We start from the raw sequence: 16,959 nt of genomic DNA on the forward strand, positions 1-16,959 counted from the left end.
TAAGCCCCATGATTGTCCTTCCATCGCCCGCGACAGTCAAGGGCAAGCTAGGTGGCAAACCGGCCACGACAACTGTGGACAAAACATGCCCCTACAGTCTCACGGCAATGTTTAATTGCCTCGACTCCCCACAGCCGTCTTGATCTGCAAGTTCTGTGTGAGGGGTTTCCGTAAAAACGTGCACTACCTCTTCCAAAACAGGGAATATGCTCACTACACTGGTGGTTCCCCAGGTCCCCGGTCCTGTGGCCATCGCACGGGACCTGAGCTCATCGGGATGAGGCTGCCGCCGTTTGCCATATCATTGCCATTGGTGTGCACCCTGTATGTGGATCCAAACAAAACTTTTGTGAGGGACCTAGGTAACAAACTGTCATGTACATCTCATCACCGATTAACAATTTTGCGCCTTCATACCCCCATAATTGTAGGATCATGGCTGGATTCAGAAGAGCAAACACTAACGGGGTTGAGCCATGGTGAAGCGAATCAATGTAGTTCCATACACCCTTCCCGAGTGAACGTCACCACTCCGCAATTGGACCATCTTTGTATGTCCACTTATAAGGTCCATTTCAAAACTGCTGTGGTGGCCGCATTGTGTCAAAAATTGCATTGCAACCCGATGGGTTGGCACCCTGCAAGTCTAATTAGACACCATAGCCGTGTAACACTCCTGCAGGACAACAAAGGACCCCACATGCCGCTCTTACTGCCAACACTGGGGTTTTAAGCAGACGAACACTAAACAGTAAACAGCAGGACTGGGCCGAACCCGGGACATGATCGTCGAACGTCCCGATGTTGTCTATTGGTTAAGAATTCACTGACATGTCGGCATAGCAACGGCACGTTGTTCAAATATAGGCCTAATTATGCAAGCCCCTAATTACCCTGCCACTACGAGGAACAACTCTCACTGCTATTAATGGGCAATTAATTGTCATTTAAGCATACGCCTAGGGGAAACAAAACCCACCGTGGCCCAAACCCCCGCTTATCTCTGGGGCTTTCTGGCCCTTGCCCATTGACCCAAATCCTATGCCTTTCGCCATGTTTCAAGTCCGCCGTTGTGTCCTCCAACGTGGTACATGCTTTGCAGTTCCTATCTGTCCTTCCCAATAATCATAAGAAATCCGGACTTGTATGAATTCTGGTCTCCCACTTTTATGTGGGATCTAACTTTCACCACTGTACTAACTTACTTCCCCATCCAAACTATCTCCACACCGGCGTAAACTTCAACCAATGGGGTTTATAATCGTACACAGAATCCCCTTCTCAACACACCAAAATCTGAAACTCAATGACCATAAAAATGAATATGCCTCGTGGAGCGACTATTTGTCCGGTTGCCGTGCCCTACTCACTTTTATATCCTGTGATTTGCTTAGGCATGACCTTGATCGACCCGTGAGTAGTGCCAAATTCTGCCAGCGATAATGCTAAGTTGCTTGTGTTTAAATTTAACTATTTACTTATTCTGCGCGGCCGTGGATTTCTCCAACGAAAGGGGAGCGGCCAAACGCCCCTACGCTCAACTTAACTCGCTAATTTAATTCGGCCTATATGTACTCTGCACGGATGACTCCCTGTAATGAATACGTCCCTCCGAAAATGCTATCATTAGCTCGGAACTCGATAAGAGCAAGGAGCATTCGTAATGCTATGGAGCCCTACCTGCCTACATAGCCTAAGCTGTTTAGGTGGAAAAAAATGAAGGTAGCCCTTCCCTAACCATACATGATACATCTACTATCCTGCTTTTCCTGACAACCTCATGGCGCCGTTATTGAGGCATCATCAGTGGCCAGACATTCATCAATTTAAGTGTTATTTTTATTTTTGCTCCCAAACGTTTGCTCATAGGTACCTAGCACACGGGACACGACTGCTCCGCGGCATGCTCCCTCGAGCTACAAAGCACAAGCATGCCTGAGGCAAATAAAACGGCAACCCAATCCAAAGCACAAGCAAACTGGAAGCAAATTACAACCAAATCCACTGTTCTAAGCAGTTTTGCTATATCTGAGCATAATGTTATGGAAACCTGGCATTCGTTATCCCTCTATATAACTCCACCTCATCCTCAAATTTGCCATGCTGTTTTCATACACTTTTTCAATACTCTGTCGTTGATTGAATATATCTCTATTATGCCTCCTATAATAGTATCCCTGCAGTGTGCGCCGAAACATACGGCTCTACTCTAGGAATTTAGACCCGTAGTAGGCCTGCCCTACAAGACAAGCGCCCATATATGGCCTAATAACAAGCCCCACAATCCGCTTTATATAAAATGAACGTAAGCTCTACGTTATTCTGAGCTGTGGTCAGATGTGAAATCCTTGACTTTCGACAAGCCCAATCGTGAATTAACAGACCAGCCGATCATGGCGGATCCTGAATTTTTAAAGAGTGGACGAAAATGAGGAGGAACCGGACCGAATGTCTGAAGCATCATATGAATCGATGTTTTAATATCATAAGCGTAGTCAGCAGGGGGGGGGGGGGGGTGGGGGGTGGTAAGGGGATATTCCCGCCCTCCCTATATTTTGTAAAGATTGCCCTTTTCCATTCAAATGTCTTTTTTCAGCAGCTCCTCCCCCGCAGTATGTTTAAAGAGTGCGTAATCGTCCGCTTTGAACTGCGCCCCCATCGACGGATGATACCAGAGGCGCCCCCCCCCCCCCCCCCCCCCCCCCACTATTTGATTAAAACGGAAGCCTAGTGTCCGGAGAAAAAAAGCGTGTCTACATTTGGACACGGATGTGCAATTTCCCTTTTCAAGAAATGTTTACCCCCCCCCATAAAAATGAGCTTGCAATGCTACTGTCTGTGGTATGGCGTATATTATGTCAGGAATCTTAAGGAACATGGGGATTTACTGCCCCGTTTGTTGGGATATCACAGATTGAACCAAAGATAAACTGGCCAGGATTGATAAGTTTCCCCTTAAAAAAACCCACACATTACGTTTGGCACACCAAAGAAGCATATACATGTACCTGCACTAAACGAGCATGTTCTTCCACTCATGTGAAAAAAACGGATACCTGATATCGGAAGTTACCTGCATGTTTTATTAAAATAAGTTTTCTGACCAAGTAAAAAAAAACGTCTTTCGGTTTCTTTTAAAAAAGCAGTTTTGTTTTCGAATCAGATTCATACATGTATACTTTTGTTTTTAAACATCACTGGGCTATCGGACTATATGGTACATGTGTATACTGACGGATACATCCTTTTATAATACGCAATACTCACCAAACGTGGACAATACAGCAACCCCAGCAACCACACACGTGTGTATTTAACTGCAATTGTCCCTGTTTTGTTTTTAGAAAAACGTCTCATATGTTTTGTACACTATCGTAAATTGGAGACCTTCGGAATTGGGGACCCAATTATCCTCTATTAATCAACGTCCCCTATCAAATGCAGAAACAAACTCTATTCTCTACGTGCACCAACAATACCGGCAAGGAAGAACTGTATACACTATGAACAGCTTGGACAAGCAGCTTGTAAAATTAGAAAAGCAGAGGGGGGGGGGGGGGGGGGGGGGGCTGGAGGGGGAGGGTTGTTGGACGCCATACGACTCCATGAGCGCTGTTCACACGGCCTGCGAGTAGTGAGGAGGAAGGGGGAGGGAGGGGGACGGGAGTTGTCCCCACGCACCCTCTTCCTGGGATTAACGCCGTCTGCGGTACAGGGTCATTGTTAGGTAATATCACCGACATTGAAACGATAACTACTTTATCTAACATTAATATACATCTGGAAAAAAGAAAAAAACCCTCAAAGCTACACATACTATATGCACGTTTTCCTTACATTTAATGAACAGAATTGAACAAAATCGAATTGTTTAAATAGAATGATTAAAATGATTGAATGAACAAGCACATACACATTTTATTAACACACACAATTTTTTTTTCCAATCACACAATAAATATTTCTAATCTGAACGATAATACCCTGCCGTATAGGCTTCTAGTCCGTGGTGCTTTTTTAAAGAGAGAAAAAAAAATATTCAATTTTCTATCATGATTTTCACTGTATCGTAGTTAGGGAAATTTTCAAGCAAATAAAACATACTGTATATTTGAACAAAGTAACTTTGTGGAGCTTGGTTTCAGCCAGCGACGTCCAGATTGCCGTTCCAGTGCTCTACCCGCTGAGCTATCCAGCCCTATGATGGCGGCTCCCCATTTTGTCACTTTCCTTGTTCTTGGGCGATAGTCACAAGCCATAAACCCGTATATGCCATGTAGCCAGGAATCATACCCCAAGTCACAATGCTAGCAACATTAGCAATGCTGCAAACACAGGAAATGGCGAACGGAGATCACTCAGAGAGAATACGGCTTTCTATCGCAAAAATGAATTTCCAAATACACAGGAAAAATGACTGGGTGCAATTTAATTATTTTTTTAAGTTGAACAAAGAAATTGATAAGAGTGGGCTTTGAACCTTCACCTGCGACCTCCGAATCGTCGTTCCGGTGCTACAGAAACAGCTTTTTCTCGGGGTCCGCTCATAAGTCCGACGCCTCATGAGGCGTCAGACTTATGAGGCATACTTCCGCCTCAAAGCTCCGACGCCTCATAAGTCCGAAACAGCGTTTGTCCATTGTCGGACTTATGAGGCGTCGGACCTGTGAGGCGGAATTTATGCCTCGTAAGTCCGACGCCTCATTCGGACTTATGAGGCGTCGGACCTATGAGGCGTCGGACTTATGATACTGCCCTTTTTTTACAGCCGAAATATGTTATTTTTTAAAATACTCACAATGCATGACAAGCCCACGGCCTCATATTCATAACCAACAAGTACCATCTAAAGTGCGTAACAACTTCAAAAGCAATAACTTCATATTGACCAAAATCAAGCATTTATGAGGAATCCAATATCCATGAGGCAATTACATAGGCCTATATAAATCATTTCTAAATTAAACATGTAACTTATAGGTCAACAGCAAATACTTTTTAGTGCTATTACACTCTGATTAAATATTATTGTTATTATAAAGCGTAAAAGCAGATTAAAATCTCCTGATTCACTCGACAAATTTCACATTTCTACGACGTCACACCTATTAAATGTATAAGGCTTTACTACTTTTTTGCAAGACTTTGCTAACTATCTTTTTAAAATTTTATTATGAAATTAAATTTTAAAGGTAATATACAACGTTTGATTTTGCTGTAATTCCAGAAATGGATGGATTTTTTTTTTTTTGGGGGGGGTAAGTATTTTATAGCAAATATCGTTCCACTGACCTGAAAAAATGATGTTCTTGTTGTCTGGTTCCCTGACCCTTCGCTTCAAATGAAACGGGGCTTTTTATGGACCTCAGGGAATTATCAGGTCAGAGAACCTGACTAGCTGGCTTATATATGTCCAAGCAAGGGTAATGTTACCGATTGCAACTGGGTTAGTGTTTGAAAAAAAAACCCGGTTTTTTACAACGCTGGTTGGCCAAACTATTGTTGAAAAGTATACAAAATTCTCCTTTTTTTGAAAATGACAGCATACCAGGCGCAATGATTTTATAATAGTTTATTCTTTGGATGTTTGCAAATGTTGTACATTACCTTCAAATGCACGACAACAGAAACAATTTTACATCTCAACTACAGTCGTATTTAAACAGCTATTTAACACGATATTTAGTTAAATACATATCTATCATGATTCAATATTATCAGGACCCGGGACACATTGGCCTTTTTTCGGCCACGAGATCAACTGCAGTGCATTTGGGAATCCAATATGACCGCTATCTACGCGAAAGGCTATGGTGAATTTTCATTCTTTTTCTGCATAATTTTGTTGCTTTTGGGCAATAGTTTGTTAAGCTGTGCATAAGGAAAACCAAATTAGTATAGATATTCCATCAATTTGCAATTGGAGCCCCAACAATTCAGTGCCGGTTGCTGACTGAATAGATGTATTAATGTTGCAAGTACATGTATTACTTTTACAAAATTTTAAAACATTTGAATGAACACATGCCATTTTTGAGTCGCCTAAAATATTTTTGGGGAATTAGGCCTATCCGCTCCGTTAACAAGTACCCCCTCACCGACAAAGAAAGTACAGTGGGCCATGTCATGATGCCATCATTTGGAGGTAAGGGTTTATTTGTTTATCTCTCTCCATTTTAGCACTAGCTACAGTTTAAACTTGTGTCGTAATTTTGCGTTCATGTTTTGCTGCTGCTCAATTGAAAACGTTACCATACGTAGATTTGTTTTGATCTCATGATGAAGTATGACGTTGGTCGTTGTAATGACTGATTCAGTGGGCTACTCATGTAACTCGTGCTTTAGAGTTCATTCGAAAGTGCTCTTTTATTATGTTCGAAGCAGCCGGTGATTTGCAATCTACTCTATGGGTGTTCGTAATACTTGAATGTGTTGTGGAGAGTAGTCCAACAATTTCGTACCATGGTATAATCAATGTGATTCCCCAAACTTGAAATGGTTTATCATGAATTATACTATAGGAACCAATTATAATTGTTTTCCCTACAGATTCCAAGACTGCTTCGTTGTTCAACATTGATGTTGCTTTCATTCTTCGTAGGAGAATCCAGAAGTCTCTGTAAGCCTATTACTGACCAGAAGGTAGGTTTTTTTTGCTTACCCCCAAATAGGCCCTAAGAGCTGATGAATGAGCTATCAATAAGACTGATGAATAAATTCATGACAGTTTCAAAAACTGAAAATGCACCCCATAAAACTGTACTTTGAAAAAATTGTCTCCAGCTTCTTTTCTCATTGACAGCAATATGTTCTGTTTTGAAATTCACCAGGAATTTGAAATTGTGTTAATGATTGTGACGGTGACAGAATAGAGTCGTTTGATCTATGTTGACAGGACTCTCTTTTTCCTTTCCATTTCTTTTATAGGATGAGCCTACTGTGCAGCCAAATCTCCTGTATTAGGGGAAAAGAAGGACATTCTGTCAAATGAGGAGTACTATGTGCAACCATGCACAGACGTATTTGGTACAGTGTAATGCAAGACAAGAAATTGAAGGTTTAACAACCAATCCAAAGGACATGAAGAAGAACTGAAATGACTGTTTCCGAAAGATTGAAAATATGAATAAAATGTGCTTTTTATAAGTAGGCCTATAGGCCGCCTACTTATTTCTTGTATGAAATGGGAAGAATACATTTTCATTGGCCTGTGCATATGCTGTTATTTCTTCCCGTTGCGCATAAAATTGTCGAAAAACTAAATAAATGGATACACAAGTAAGATTTGTAAAAGATATAATTTTGCATACCAATTATTACATGAAAAATGCTTATTCAAGGATATATGCCTACGTTTAACAAGGAAACTACTATGTTTAAAGTAGAAATGAACAGATGAAAACGTAAAAATACCGAAGATAGCATGCAATCATGAGACGACTTTAAATGAATCTAATTTGAAATTAATTGCACAATGACGAAATTGATTCATCTATCATACGTTCGGCAATTGCAGACGACAAAATTGAATTGTCTTTCACAAAAAGTATGGCTAATTTAGCTATGAAAATTGTTTTTACAAAAGTGCGAACATGATCTACCAAAGACGAAATTGAACTTTGGATATGCAAGATCATGAATTTTTAAGACTAATTTGTGCGGGGAAACCTATATTCTTTTAAAACATGAATTACACTAAATATATGTGCCTAAATATAACCCCAAAAATACGATTTACACCTAATCAAGCATCACTTTAAAAAAGCTTCATACTCATATTATGTCCCACTTAACCTAAAACCGGGGAAAAGGCTAGGGGCAATATACTCCCATTTTTTTCTTCTGCCCAGGTGATGTGTCATTCGAGCAATTAGTTCTAACAGCGCCCTTGCTCCAAACCTAGTCTGGTTCCCAGACCAAAATATTCTGACTATTCCTGATGAATCTCGGATCAGATAGCCTCCGGTAATACATTGTATGACAATTTACGTCACGTGACCAAAATGGGAGAAATTCCTTTTTTTCCCCGAAAATGTCCGAAGATTGCCAGATTCATTTCGTCGACAATCGGCTAGCGCCTGAGTATATCCGAGTATAATATCGGTTTACTTAACTGCTAATTGCTTATAAAAACTGTTTAAAATGAGTTCATAATTAATATTCATTGCTTTCATTTAGAAAACTTGAAATTCAAGGACGACTTTGTGCATCAAGTGTACTCGGATCGTATGGTCGAACTTTTTGCTGCGTCATGTACTATTTTAAATTTGACGACCGTTACCGAGATTACCCAAAACTCGGTCTTCATTCGGCTCCGCCTGCTAACAGTGCTTTTTGGCTGCCTAATTTTTAAGATTCCAGATCAACATTAGTCAATGTTGTCTTGCAGAAATATCAAACTGTATTATATTAACTGTATGATATTACAAAGCAAGTGATTTATTTAAACATTTGATCAGTACATTAAAAGCTATAAGTGATAAAGCGAAATCGGAAACGGAGCCGAAATTTGAAAAGGGCCATCAATGTCGTCATGTTTATTTTTAGCCACGGAGGCTGCCTGACCTACAATTTAGACGTGAACGTCGGGAATTATTGTCAGGTCTGGGAACCAGACAAGCTCCGAACTGCGGTCGTGCGATCCCTCTGTCCCCCAGTTTCTGTGTCGTCTGTTAATGCGGTCCGCGTCGTCGTGTCATCATTTCGGACCCTTTAAGAGAAACCTGTTTACCCTTCCAAGTGACCCACTGTATTCCCATGTAATCATCGACTGTTGCGTTGTTGTAGTACAAGCCGTTCAGGTTGCTCTTGAAGTTGTCGCTGATGTCGCTACCGCAGTGGTAGTACCACCAGCCTCCGTGGAATTTCTTAGCGCAATTTTCCCCGTCGGTGTGGTCACTGTCTTTATCTGGAGTTGAGAAGTATCTAAAACTAAGATGCCGGAGTGAATCACCTGTGCAATTAGAAAGGAAGGATCGTCAGATCTTGTGTAAGTATTTAAATGGATTCGGAATGCTGCTTGGACATTTGCAGGAAGGGGCTACGTATACAATGACATTTGAACGGCTTTCTTTCTTTTGATTACTTTTGTGGGTATAGTCTCCTTACTTTTTTTTAGACATGGTCATCTGGATTTGTTAATGGTAAAACCACTGATGAAATGTTGCATGGGTGTCGGGCAATCCATTCAACCTTGTGTGTAACCTGCTTGTAACCAGATTTACGAGTTTCCAATTGGGAAACGAGGGTAGCCATTCGGAATATGAAAGGGTGTGGACTACCTGGCGTAATGAGTTTTTGAAGATTTGTAATAAGCATGCTCCTATTTAAATGGTCAGAGTTGAGAATAAATTAATGTTGTCCTTGGATGACACCAGACACTATAAAACTAATGTATAAATTTTTCAAGCGCTACGCGCCGTGAAAACTGAATTTTACCGTACACGTCGTGTGCACAGAGCAGAATTGCCATTCGTACACATGAATACTTAATTAGCCATAATTCCAAAACTCCTTGACCTATAGTCATACAATTTCTTGGGTGTGTTTATGAAGAGTTGCTTTTATGCATTTACTGAGTTTTAAAATGTTTCGCTACTCGATGGCCGAGATCTGGGGGGGGGGGGCGGAATCCCCCCGGCTGAGAGATGGTCAAAATAACCCGGCCCTTTTAGGGTTAAGATCTCTCTTTATATCTAATTGTTCCTCAGAAACATTAGATAAGTGCAGAAAAGCCTGAAATCTTTCCACCTTATTAACGAGAAGTTGAGTTAAAGTGAGTATTTTGATGGAGCTATGAGGCGGAAAAAACGCCTCATAAGTCCGTTTCCTTATAAGACCTCTGGTGTATTCGTTTTACCAAAACTTGCATTCTAGTGAAGGAATTTGCAATGAAGATTTTAGCTGTGTTCTTAATTCCATTGATGGTGCAGTGTTACGCGAGGATCTTGTGCCAGATATGGAGAGGGATTTCGACGAAAACGAAATCATTTTGGCCGTTAAAACTAAACTCTTAGGTTGCTTATTAAAGATGATTTTAAAGAGATTTTATAGTGGTGAATGAATATATTCGTACAGATTGCCTTCCAGATTCTATGAATATGCTCTTGATCCGGTTAATTTTAAAATATTGAGAGTACAGCTCAAAAATTTGAGACCTCTCAGCCTTTTGAATGTGGATTATAAAAGTTGAAATAAATGCAGTTGTATGACTCAACTGCAAAGAAAAACAAAAGTAAGTTCCATTTTAGGTTAATTTGTGTGTTGTGTTAATATAGGCAAGCGGCCAAAGGAAGCATCTATTTGGGATAGGAGCAGCGACAGAATGTCGATTAATGTTACATATTTAAACATTGAATAAATATGTTTTATCAGTCTTCTTTGTAATAAGACGAGAATAGCGCAGTAAAACTAGAATTTTCTCGTAGAAAACTGTGCACCAAATGCTGTGCTATAAGATAAGGCCCTGCAAATGGAAGGAATATACATGCAAGAAGGTATTATGTACCTGCATATCCACTCTCCGCTTTGAAACCATATGCAGAGAGCCCGTAATCTGAGAAGAATATCCTAAAGTCCCTATAACGAACACGGGCTTCGTCCCCATCAAACGCCCTCAGAGTAATGACCAGCTCCCACTTCCCGTTATCAGTCAGACTACGCAGCTTCTGGTTGCCCAACCAGAACTCTCCGGTCAGATTCCCGAATCCCTCGGCGTACTCCTGCCAGGTTCGTTCGAAGCTCACCGAGCCGTCCAGGCGTCTCTGAAACACCTGTGAGAAACAATACAAACACATGTTATTATGAGATAAACTTACACTAAATACACTTTCCCAGGAATATGTGATAGGTTCACTGGAATATAAAATGTAATCAAACGTTTTGGCAAATGAGGTTCAAAGGTTTCTTTTTTTTGATGACGAGTGAACGTTGTTCTATAGAACAGGTAAACGAAATATTAAGTTTTTAACCAACTTTGTATTGCTTTAGTTTGTTAATTCCGCCGAGGAGAATATAGAGCTTGTGTGCCCCTGTAACTCATTTCAATATAATTGTAGTTTTGTACAACATAATATGTGCGTTCGATTACTTCCCCCAGCTCACTCGCGTGATGACAGACATGAGCAGCTAAATAAACGAAATGTTTTGGGTAAAGTTTTGTGCAAGAGCTGGAAGCATGGGCGTCGCCAGCATTTTTTTCTAAAGGGGGGCAAAACATATTTTCACGGAAAACAGTGTCTAAAGCACGTCAACGCCCAGTAAAAATACGCGGGGACGTGCTGAAAATAATTCGTAGCCGTTGCTTGGCCTTATGGGATAGTTACATAAGTTGCAGCTCGGCGAGTTGGTTACTTGGGCCAGGCTCGAGTAAGCGCGACAAGTCACGTGAGAGGTAAATCAAATGCTGTCGCGCTTGCACGAGTACACGCGTGGGAATAATCGAACGCAATCAACAGGACTTTCTGGGCTGTATGTATGGTCCAATTTTCCAATTTCCGGGTGATTTTGGTTATAGAGTAACTGGTTCAATAGTTTACGGTACCCGACTTACCGCTGTGTGTATACTGATTACATTGCTTTTCCTTTTAAAAGTGATTGGTACTGGAAATGGACAAAGCTTTGCCTCAAGAACTCATTTCTAAATTGTCTAATTGTAAGCCTCCTCATAGAGCTTAATTTATATTCCTTCCACTGTGCAGATTTGACCTGTAAAACACAGCTTGGTTTTGGGACAAATGAGGAACTGTACTCACTATGAATCCTTTCCCCGACTCCGGCTCCATGCGGCAGTAGACCTGCATAATCTGGCATGCGTGCTGGATGGTATACACACCGCTAGTGTTCTGACCAGCATCCAATATCTCTTGACAATCTGCAGGCGGATCCGCTATGAGCCAATTGCTTGATATAAAAAAGAAAAGAGTGCGGTGATTTAATTAATAAAAAGAATATGAAAAGGGAACAGATTCCGTTGAGCTACTGAAACGGCGCTTTTTTCTTTCTTTTTTGGCTTTTCCGCATAATTTTGAATTTTTGGACCTATAAGCAATATCTCACAAACGCAATATGCTAAATTCCAAATTCTTTTTTTTTTTAGGTAAAAGGCATATGTACACAGTTTTGATTATGTCATCCGTTGATTTGTCATGATTGTTTTAATAAGTCTGCTTCCAAAATTCTACATTTTCATCGGATTGACCTCAACCCTGGTACAATGACAAAATGTTACTAATAAATAAGCATAATGCGCTAAGACCCTATGTTATAGATGAAAATTCAAGTGATGACATCATCACATGTCGGGTGACATCAATTAAAGGGGAATTTTCTAGTAAATGCCTATATCTACAGAATTATATGCTCGATTTGTTCGTAACTTGATATATACGTATTATGTACATGCTGTGTTCTAGATGACATTTGAAGTGACGTCATCAGAGTATAAAATACCGCACACAAAAATTACGCAAGTGATCAGATTGCTAATCTGTAGGTATCCGATGGCAATTGACTCTTGTATTGGATGGCCTTGCATTTCCCATGACACGGCCAGTGACTTATACCGTACTAAGACTAAAATTAGTAAACGAAGAAACTTTTTTTTAATATCGATATTATATTCAACAGTTTAAGTTGGAGAGTTTTGAGAGAAAAATCGCTGTTATCACTGCTTAATGGTTAACCGCGGTGGTTAACTAACTAAAACTACGTTCCATTCTCGATCAGAGTTAGCTAAAAGCAAGAACAGCTGGACGTGAGCGTGTAACCTCAGGAAACTGTACCAGTGCCTTACTAATTAAAATTTGGTTTCCCATTCAGATTACATAGACTTTATATACCTCCACTAAAACATACTCTCCAACAGAGTCCTTTCTTTAACCTTTGCATGTTTGAATGTTACAGACAATGCCTTTTGTTTGCAAGTAGACTGGTATATGCATATATCATGTCTGGTGTTGTGTCCTTATGTGTTGTTTGTGGGTGTAACTTTTTGTATGATTGTAACTGGGGATCTCTACACGACAAGCATTACTTTTTAGGGATCCCCATCCACATATTTTGTATACATTTAACTCTGATTGTCTTTTTTATGTTGAAAAAAAAAGTGAATTGAATTGAATTGAAAATTGAAAAGGGGCGGGAACAAGTCATTCCTTGCGATAAATTACTTATTAACTATAAGATTGGACGATTTGTTTTTGATCGATATCTCATTTAAACATGAATAACTATTGTAGTTGCAAAAATACCCGCAATGTAATATTTGTTGGGGGGGGGGGGTGAAACACCGGAACAGCATGAACAGTACATTATTAATTGATTATATATCTTTCCTCCCATCCCCCTTTTCCCTTCAAATAGTTTCAAACCTTTTTGCCCCAAAGAGCGAATTTTCTTTATCGAAAATACTCGTAACTTTAGTTCTGGGCCCCCATTATCCACCCCGTTGCATGCACCGTCGTCTCATTAAGGATCCTTTCTTTCACTGGTTACGCTTACCATTTGGGTCGTGTCATCATTTCGCACCCTTTGAGAGAGACCTGTTTACCCTTCCAGGAGACCCACTGTATCCCCATGTAATCATCGACCGTTGCGTTGTTGTAGTACAAGCCGTTGAGATTGCTGTATTTATTTCTACTACCACTACAGTCATAGTACCACCAGCCTCCGTGAAGTTTCGCAGCGCAGTTTTGCCCATCTGAGTCGTTGTCATCATCTCGAGTTGAGAAGTAGTCGCTGTTAACAAACCCGAGTGAATCACCTAAGATGTGCATAAGAAAGGATGATCAGACCTTGTATAAGGCACCACTTTTAAATACACGTGTGGCGTTTGAACCGATTCCTTTCTCTTCAATCTATTTCATCAGGCACGATCTGTTTTTTGTTTATTGCATAGACCACATGCCAAGTCGCCCCGACACTAGACATTTCGGAGAAAATCACAGTATGTAATTTACCACGATTAGTGGGTTTATCAAGAGAGGCCATTGTTCACGTTTGTTAATATATTTTTTTACGAAAACCTTGTTTTGTTCGCAAACGTCCAGTTGAAAACGAACAGTGCCACCTATTGTCTGATATTGACCATGATGTCGGTTTTGAAACGCGCCACCATTGGACGATTGTGTACAGGACTCCTTCTCTATGTTGACTTGACGGTGGCCGGATGTCTGGTGGAAAAAATTAACATTATCTACCTTTCAGCATGGACGAAATTGACCGCCACTCCTCCAACCTCCACTGAAACATCCAGCCCCCCTTCCCTTCCTCCAGGATAGGACGACAACCCTGGCTACACCGCTGGTTCTACCGGATTTATATCGTAGACAACAACGCCAGACATGGTATTTTATGGGAGCAGTCTTAAAGTAAAAGCTTATGAAAACACAGAGATTCTGTATACCTGCATCTCCACTCTCCACACTGAAGCCATCCGACAAAATCCTGTAATGGTCCTCAGATGAGTGTACGTTGAAAATCTCATAACGAACACGGGCTTCCTCCCCATCGAATGCCCTCAGAGTGATGACCAGCTCCTGCCTAAAGTTACGAGTCAGACTACGCAAATGTTGGTTGCCCAGCCAGAACTCTCCGGTCAGATTCCCGAATCCCTCGGCGTACTCCTGCCAGGTTCGGTTGAAGCTCACCGAGCCATCCATGCGTCTCTGGAACACCTGTCAGAAAGCATATGAGTGATGGTCACACTGATACATGTTTACCACCATCGCTTTACCCATGCTCAGGTTTAACAGTTTGTAGCGAATCAACGATGTGCCCAAGCACAATCTAAGACTTTTTAAGACCTGCGTTTTAGAACACAAGTCGCAGCCATTCGGTGGAGTTATCAAACAAACAAACAAACAAACACCCCAACACCCCAACAAACAAACAAAAAAACACCCCAACAAACAAACAAACAAGCAAACAAACACCCCAACACACACACCCACGCCCACCCATACCAACAAATAAAACATAGACACACCCATAGAACATTTTGGACATTTCAGAAGACATCCACCAGAACAACCACTACACTAGGTGTCAGTCTGTCAGAGCTTGTCTACAGCAATACATTTTCTGATGTTATTATTTTTTTTTTTGGGGGGTGGATTCGAAATTCTCGCCGCCTTTGTCGATTTTGTGTTCGTTAAATTAGTAGCAATTTAAATCTGACAGGAACTATAGTATACGTATGCATGGACCTTTTTGCATTGCACCAACAACACTGCTCGGTACAACAAGTTGAAAACAACATGGCCTTAAGAATTTTTTTTTTTTTGGGGGGGGGGTTGATGTTCTCAACGTCAAATAAATTTTGATAACTAAATTTGCATACATCTGTTGACCATGTTATACGTGTAAAATACGGGGTGCACCATAAATCAGGTAATTCAAAAACAATGGGCTCGTGTGTACAAGTTAAACAAAACCTGAACAATGTCAAAGTGCTTTGCTTTCAATTGATGACTTAATTGCATCTCTTCAGCCACAGATAACCGAGCCCTATTAAATGCAACACAAAGACCAAAAAAACGGTGAGTTAGGATGTGGGAAGAATGCGTTGATCCAGCCGTGGACAGTGCTCAAAATGGTACCTTGTGTTGTCAATTATCATAAACCAGCATCAACACATTTCAAAAATCTTTTAAACGTAGCTTGGAATGGGCTGGCGATGTTATTTTAATGAGTAAACAAATAATCGTTTCGATAATTGATTTAATCATAAACTTTGATACGCCATTTGTACTCAAACACTTTCAACACATCTCTCTCGTCCCATTGAACACATAATCCACTCTAACTGCCCACGTTTTTGGGTGGCTCAATTTGCCACTTAATCAGGTAAACTTTGAACAATAAGGTGTTTGGCTTTGTGAGGATAAACAGAATCTATCGAATGATCAATCTTTAATGGAAAACATTCTATGTACCAACATCTCTAACATACTTTTAACGCACTGTCCACAGCTGCGACAGCGCATTCATCCGACAGCTTAGCTCACCACTTCTTCAGCAAACTTGGTAACATGTTTTTTTTTTGCCTTTGTTTTGACGCGCAGTCACTCATGACGGAAGAGATGTCAATAAGTTTTCAATGAAAAGCTAATGACCTACCCTTTAAGGTGGAGCCACTTCGACAAGGTTCAAGTTAATATCTCTTGCACATTAACCCAATATTTTTGGATTGCCTTTTCTTTTGATACATATACATGTACAAGAACTTAAGGCCCGCTCACTATGTATCCTTTCCCCGACTCCGGCTCCATGCGGCAGTAGACCTGCATATTCTGGTGTTTGTGCCGGATGGTATACACGCCGCTAGATGTCTGACCAGCATCCAAGATCTGTTGACAATCTGCAGGCGGCATCGACGGCTCAAAGGTGGTGCTGACAACTGGTGTCGTGTCGTTAGAAATCGATGCAACAGGTGTCGACCCCGGGGCAGCATGAGAAGTTGACTCTGGGGCGGTTTCAGTGACTCCAAGCGTCGACTCCTCCGGCTTGGTCGAGGTGCAATTGAACCAACCGCCGATGACTTCAGCAGTCACCTCCGGCAGCATGTCCATATACAACGGTGGATCCTGTCCCTGCATAACAGGCGCGTAGTGGTGGTGATGACCGCCCAGTCTGACCCCTGTACAGGTGCAAGGATCCCCCGGTGGCAGGACAAATCTCCCCATGCGCTGTCCGCAACTGCGTGAGTCCAAGTCAATCATCAGAGTACAAACTTGGGCTGAGACCGAACTGACCACTGCATTATTCGGGAAGAAAAATAAAGAAAGAAACAAACGAGTGAAAACATGTTGTGAAAATACAGGGCAAGAAGTGCGAGCCAGAAGTGTGAGGGGGAAATAGGGAGAGGCGCACCTAAGCAGTGTTGTTGTCGAGTATTTTTTCCCGAGTACGGAGTACTGTCGAGTACTTAGGTTGCCGAGTACGAGTACGAGTACTCGT

At 41.2% G+C, this 16,959-nt stretch overlaps 2 protein-coding genes across 2 annotated transcripts; both read right to left on the minus strand.

Annotated features, from left to right (window-relative positions):
• Positions 1 to 8,595: 8,595 nt before the first annotated feature.
• On the minus strand, positions 8,596 to 11,887 carry LOC119738557 (ficolin-1-like). The gene is made up of 3 exons (XM_038213463.1): positions 11,754 to 11,887; positions 10,508 to 10,772; positions 8,596 to 8,953 (listed from the first exon to the last, which is right to left on the minus strand). Exons 1-3 carry the CDS (start codon positions 11,799 to 11,801, stop codon positions 8,673 to 8,675), a joined length of 594 nt encoding a protein of 197 aa, XP_038069391.1. The 5' UTR covers positions 11,802 to 11,887; the 3' UTR covers positions 8,596 to 8,672.
• Positions 11,888 to 13,496: 1,609 nt separating this feature from the next.
• On the minus strand, positions 13,497 to 16,721 carry LOC119738027 (ficolin-2-like). Its single transcript, XM_038212743.1, has 3 exons — positions 16,242 to 16,721; positions 14,405 to 14,675; positions 13,497 to 13,762 (listed from the first exon to the last, which is right to left on the minus strand). The coding sequence occupies exons 1-3, from the start codon at positions 16,719 to 16,721 to the stop codon at positions 13,497 to 13,499; spliced, it is 1,017 nt and encodes a 338-aa protein (XP_038068671.1).
• Between the last annotated feature and the right edge of the window lie 238 nt (positions 16,722 to 16,959).

The sequence above is a fragment of the Patiria miniata genome, unplaced genomic scaffold (genome assembly GCF_015706575.1).
Source record: "Patiria miniata isolate m_02_andy unplaced genomic scaffold, ASM1570657v1 HiC_scaffold_3, whole genome shotgun sequence".
NCBI classification, from domain to species: Eukaryota; Metazoa; Echinodermata; class Asteroidea; order Valvatida; family Asterinidae; genus Patiria; species Patiria miniata.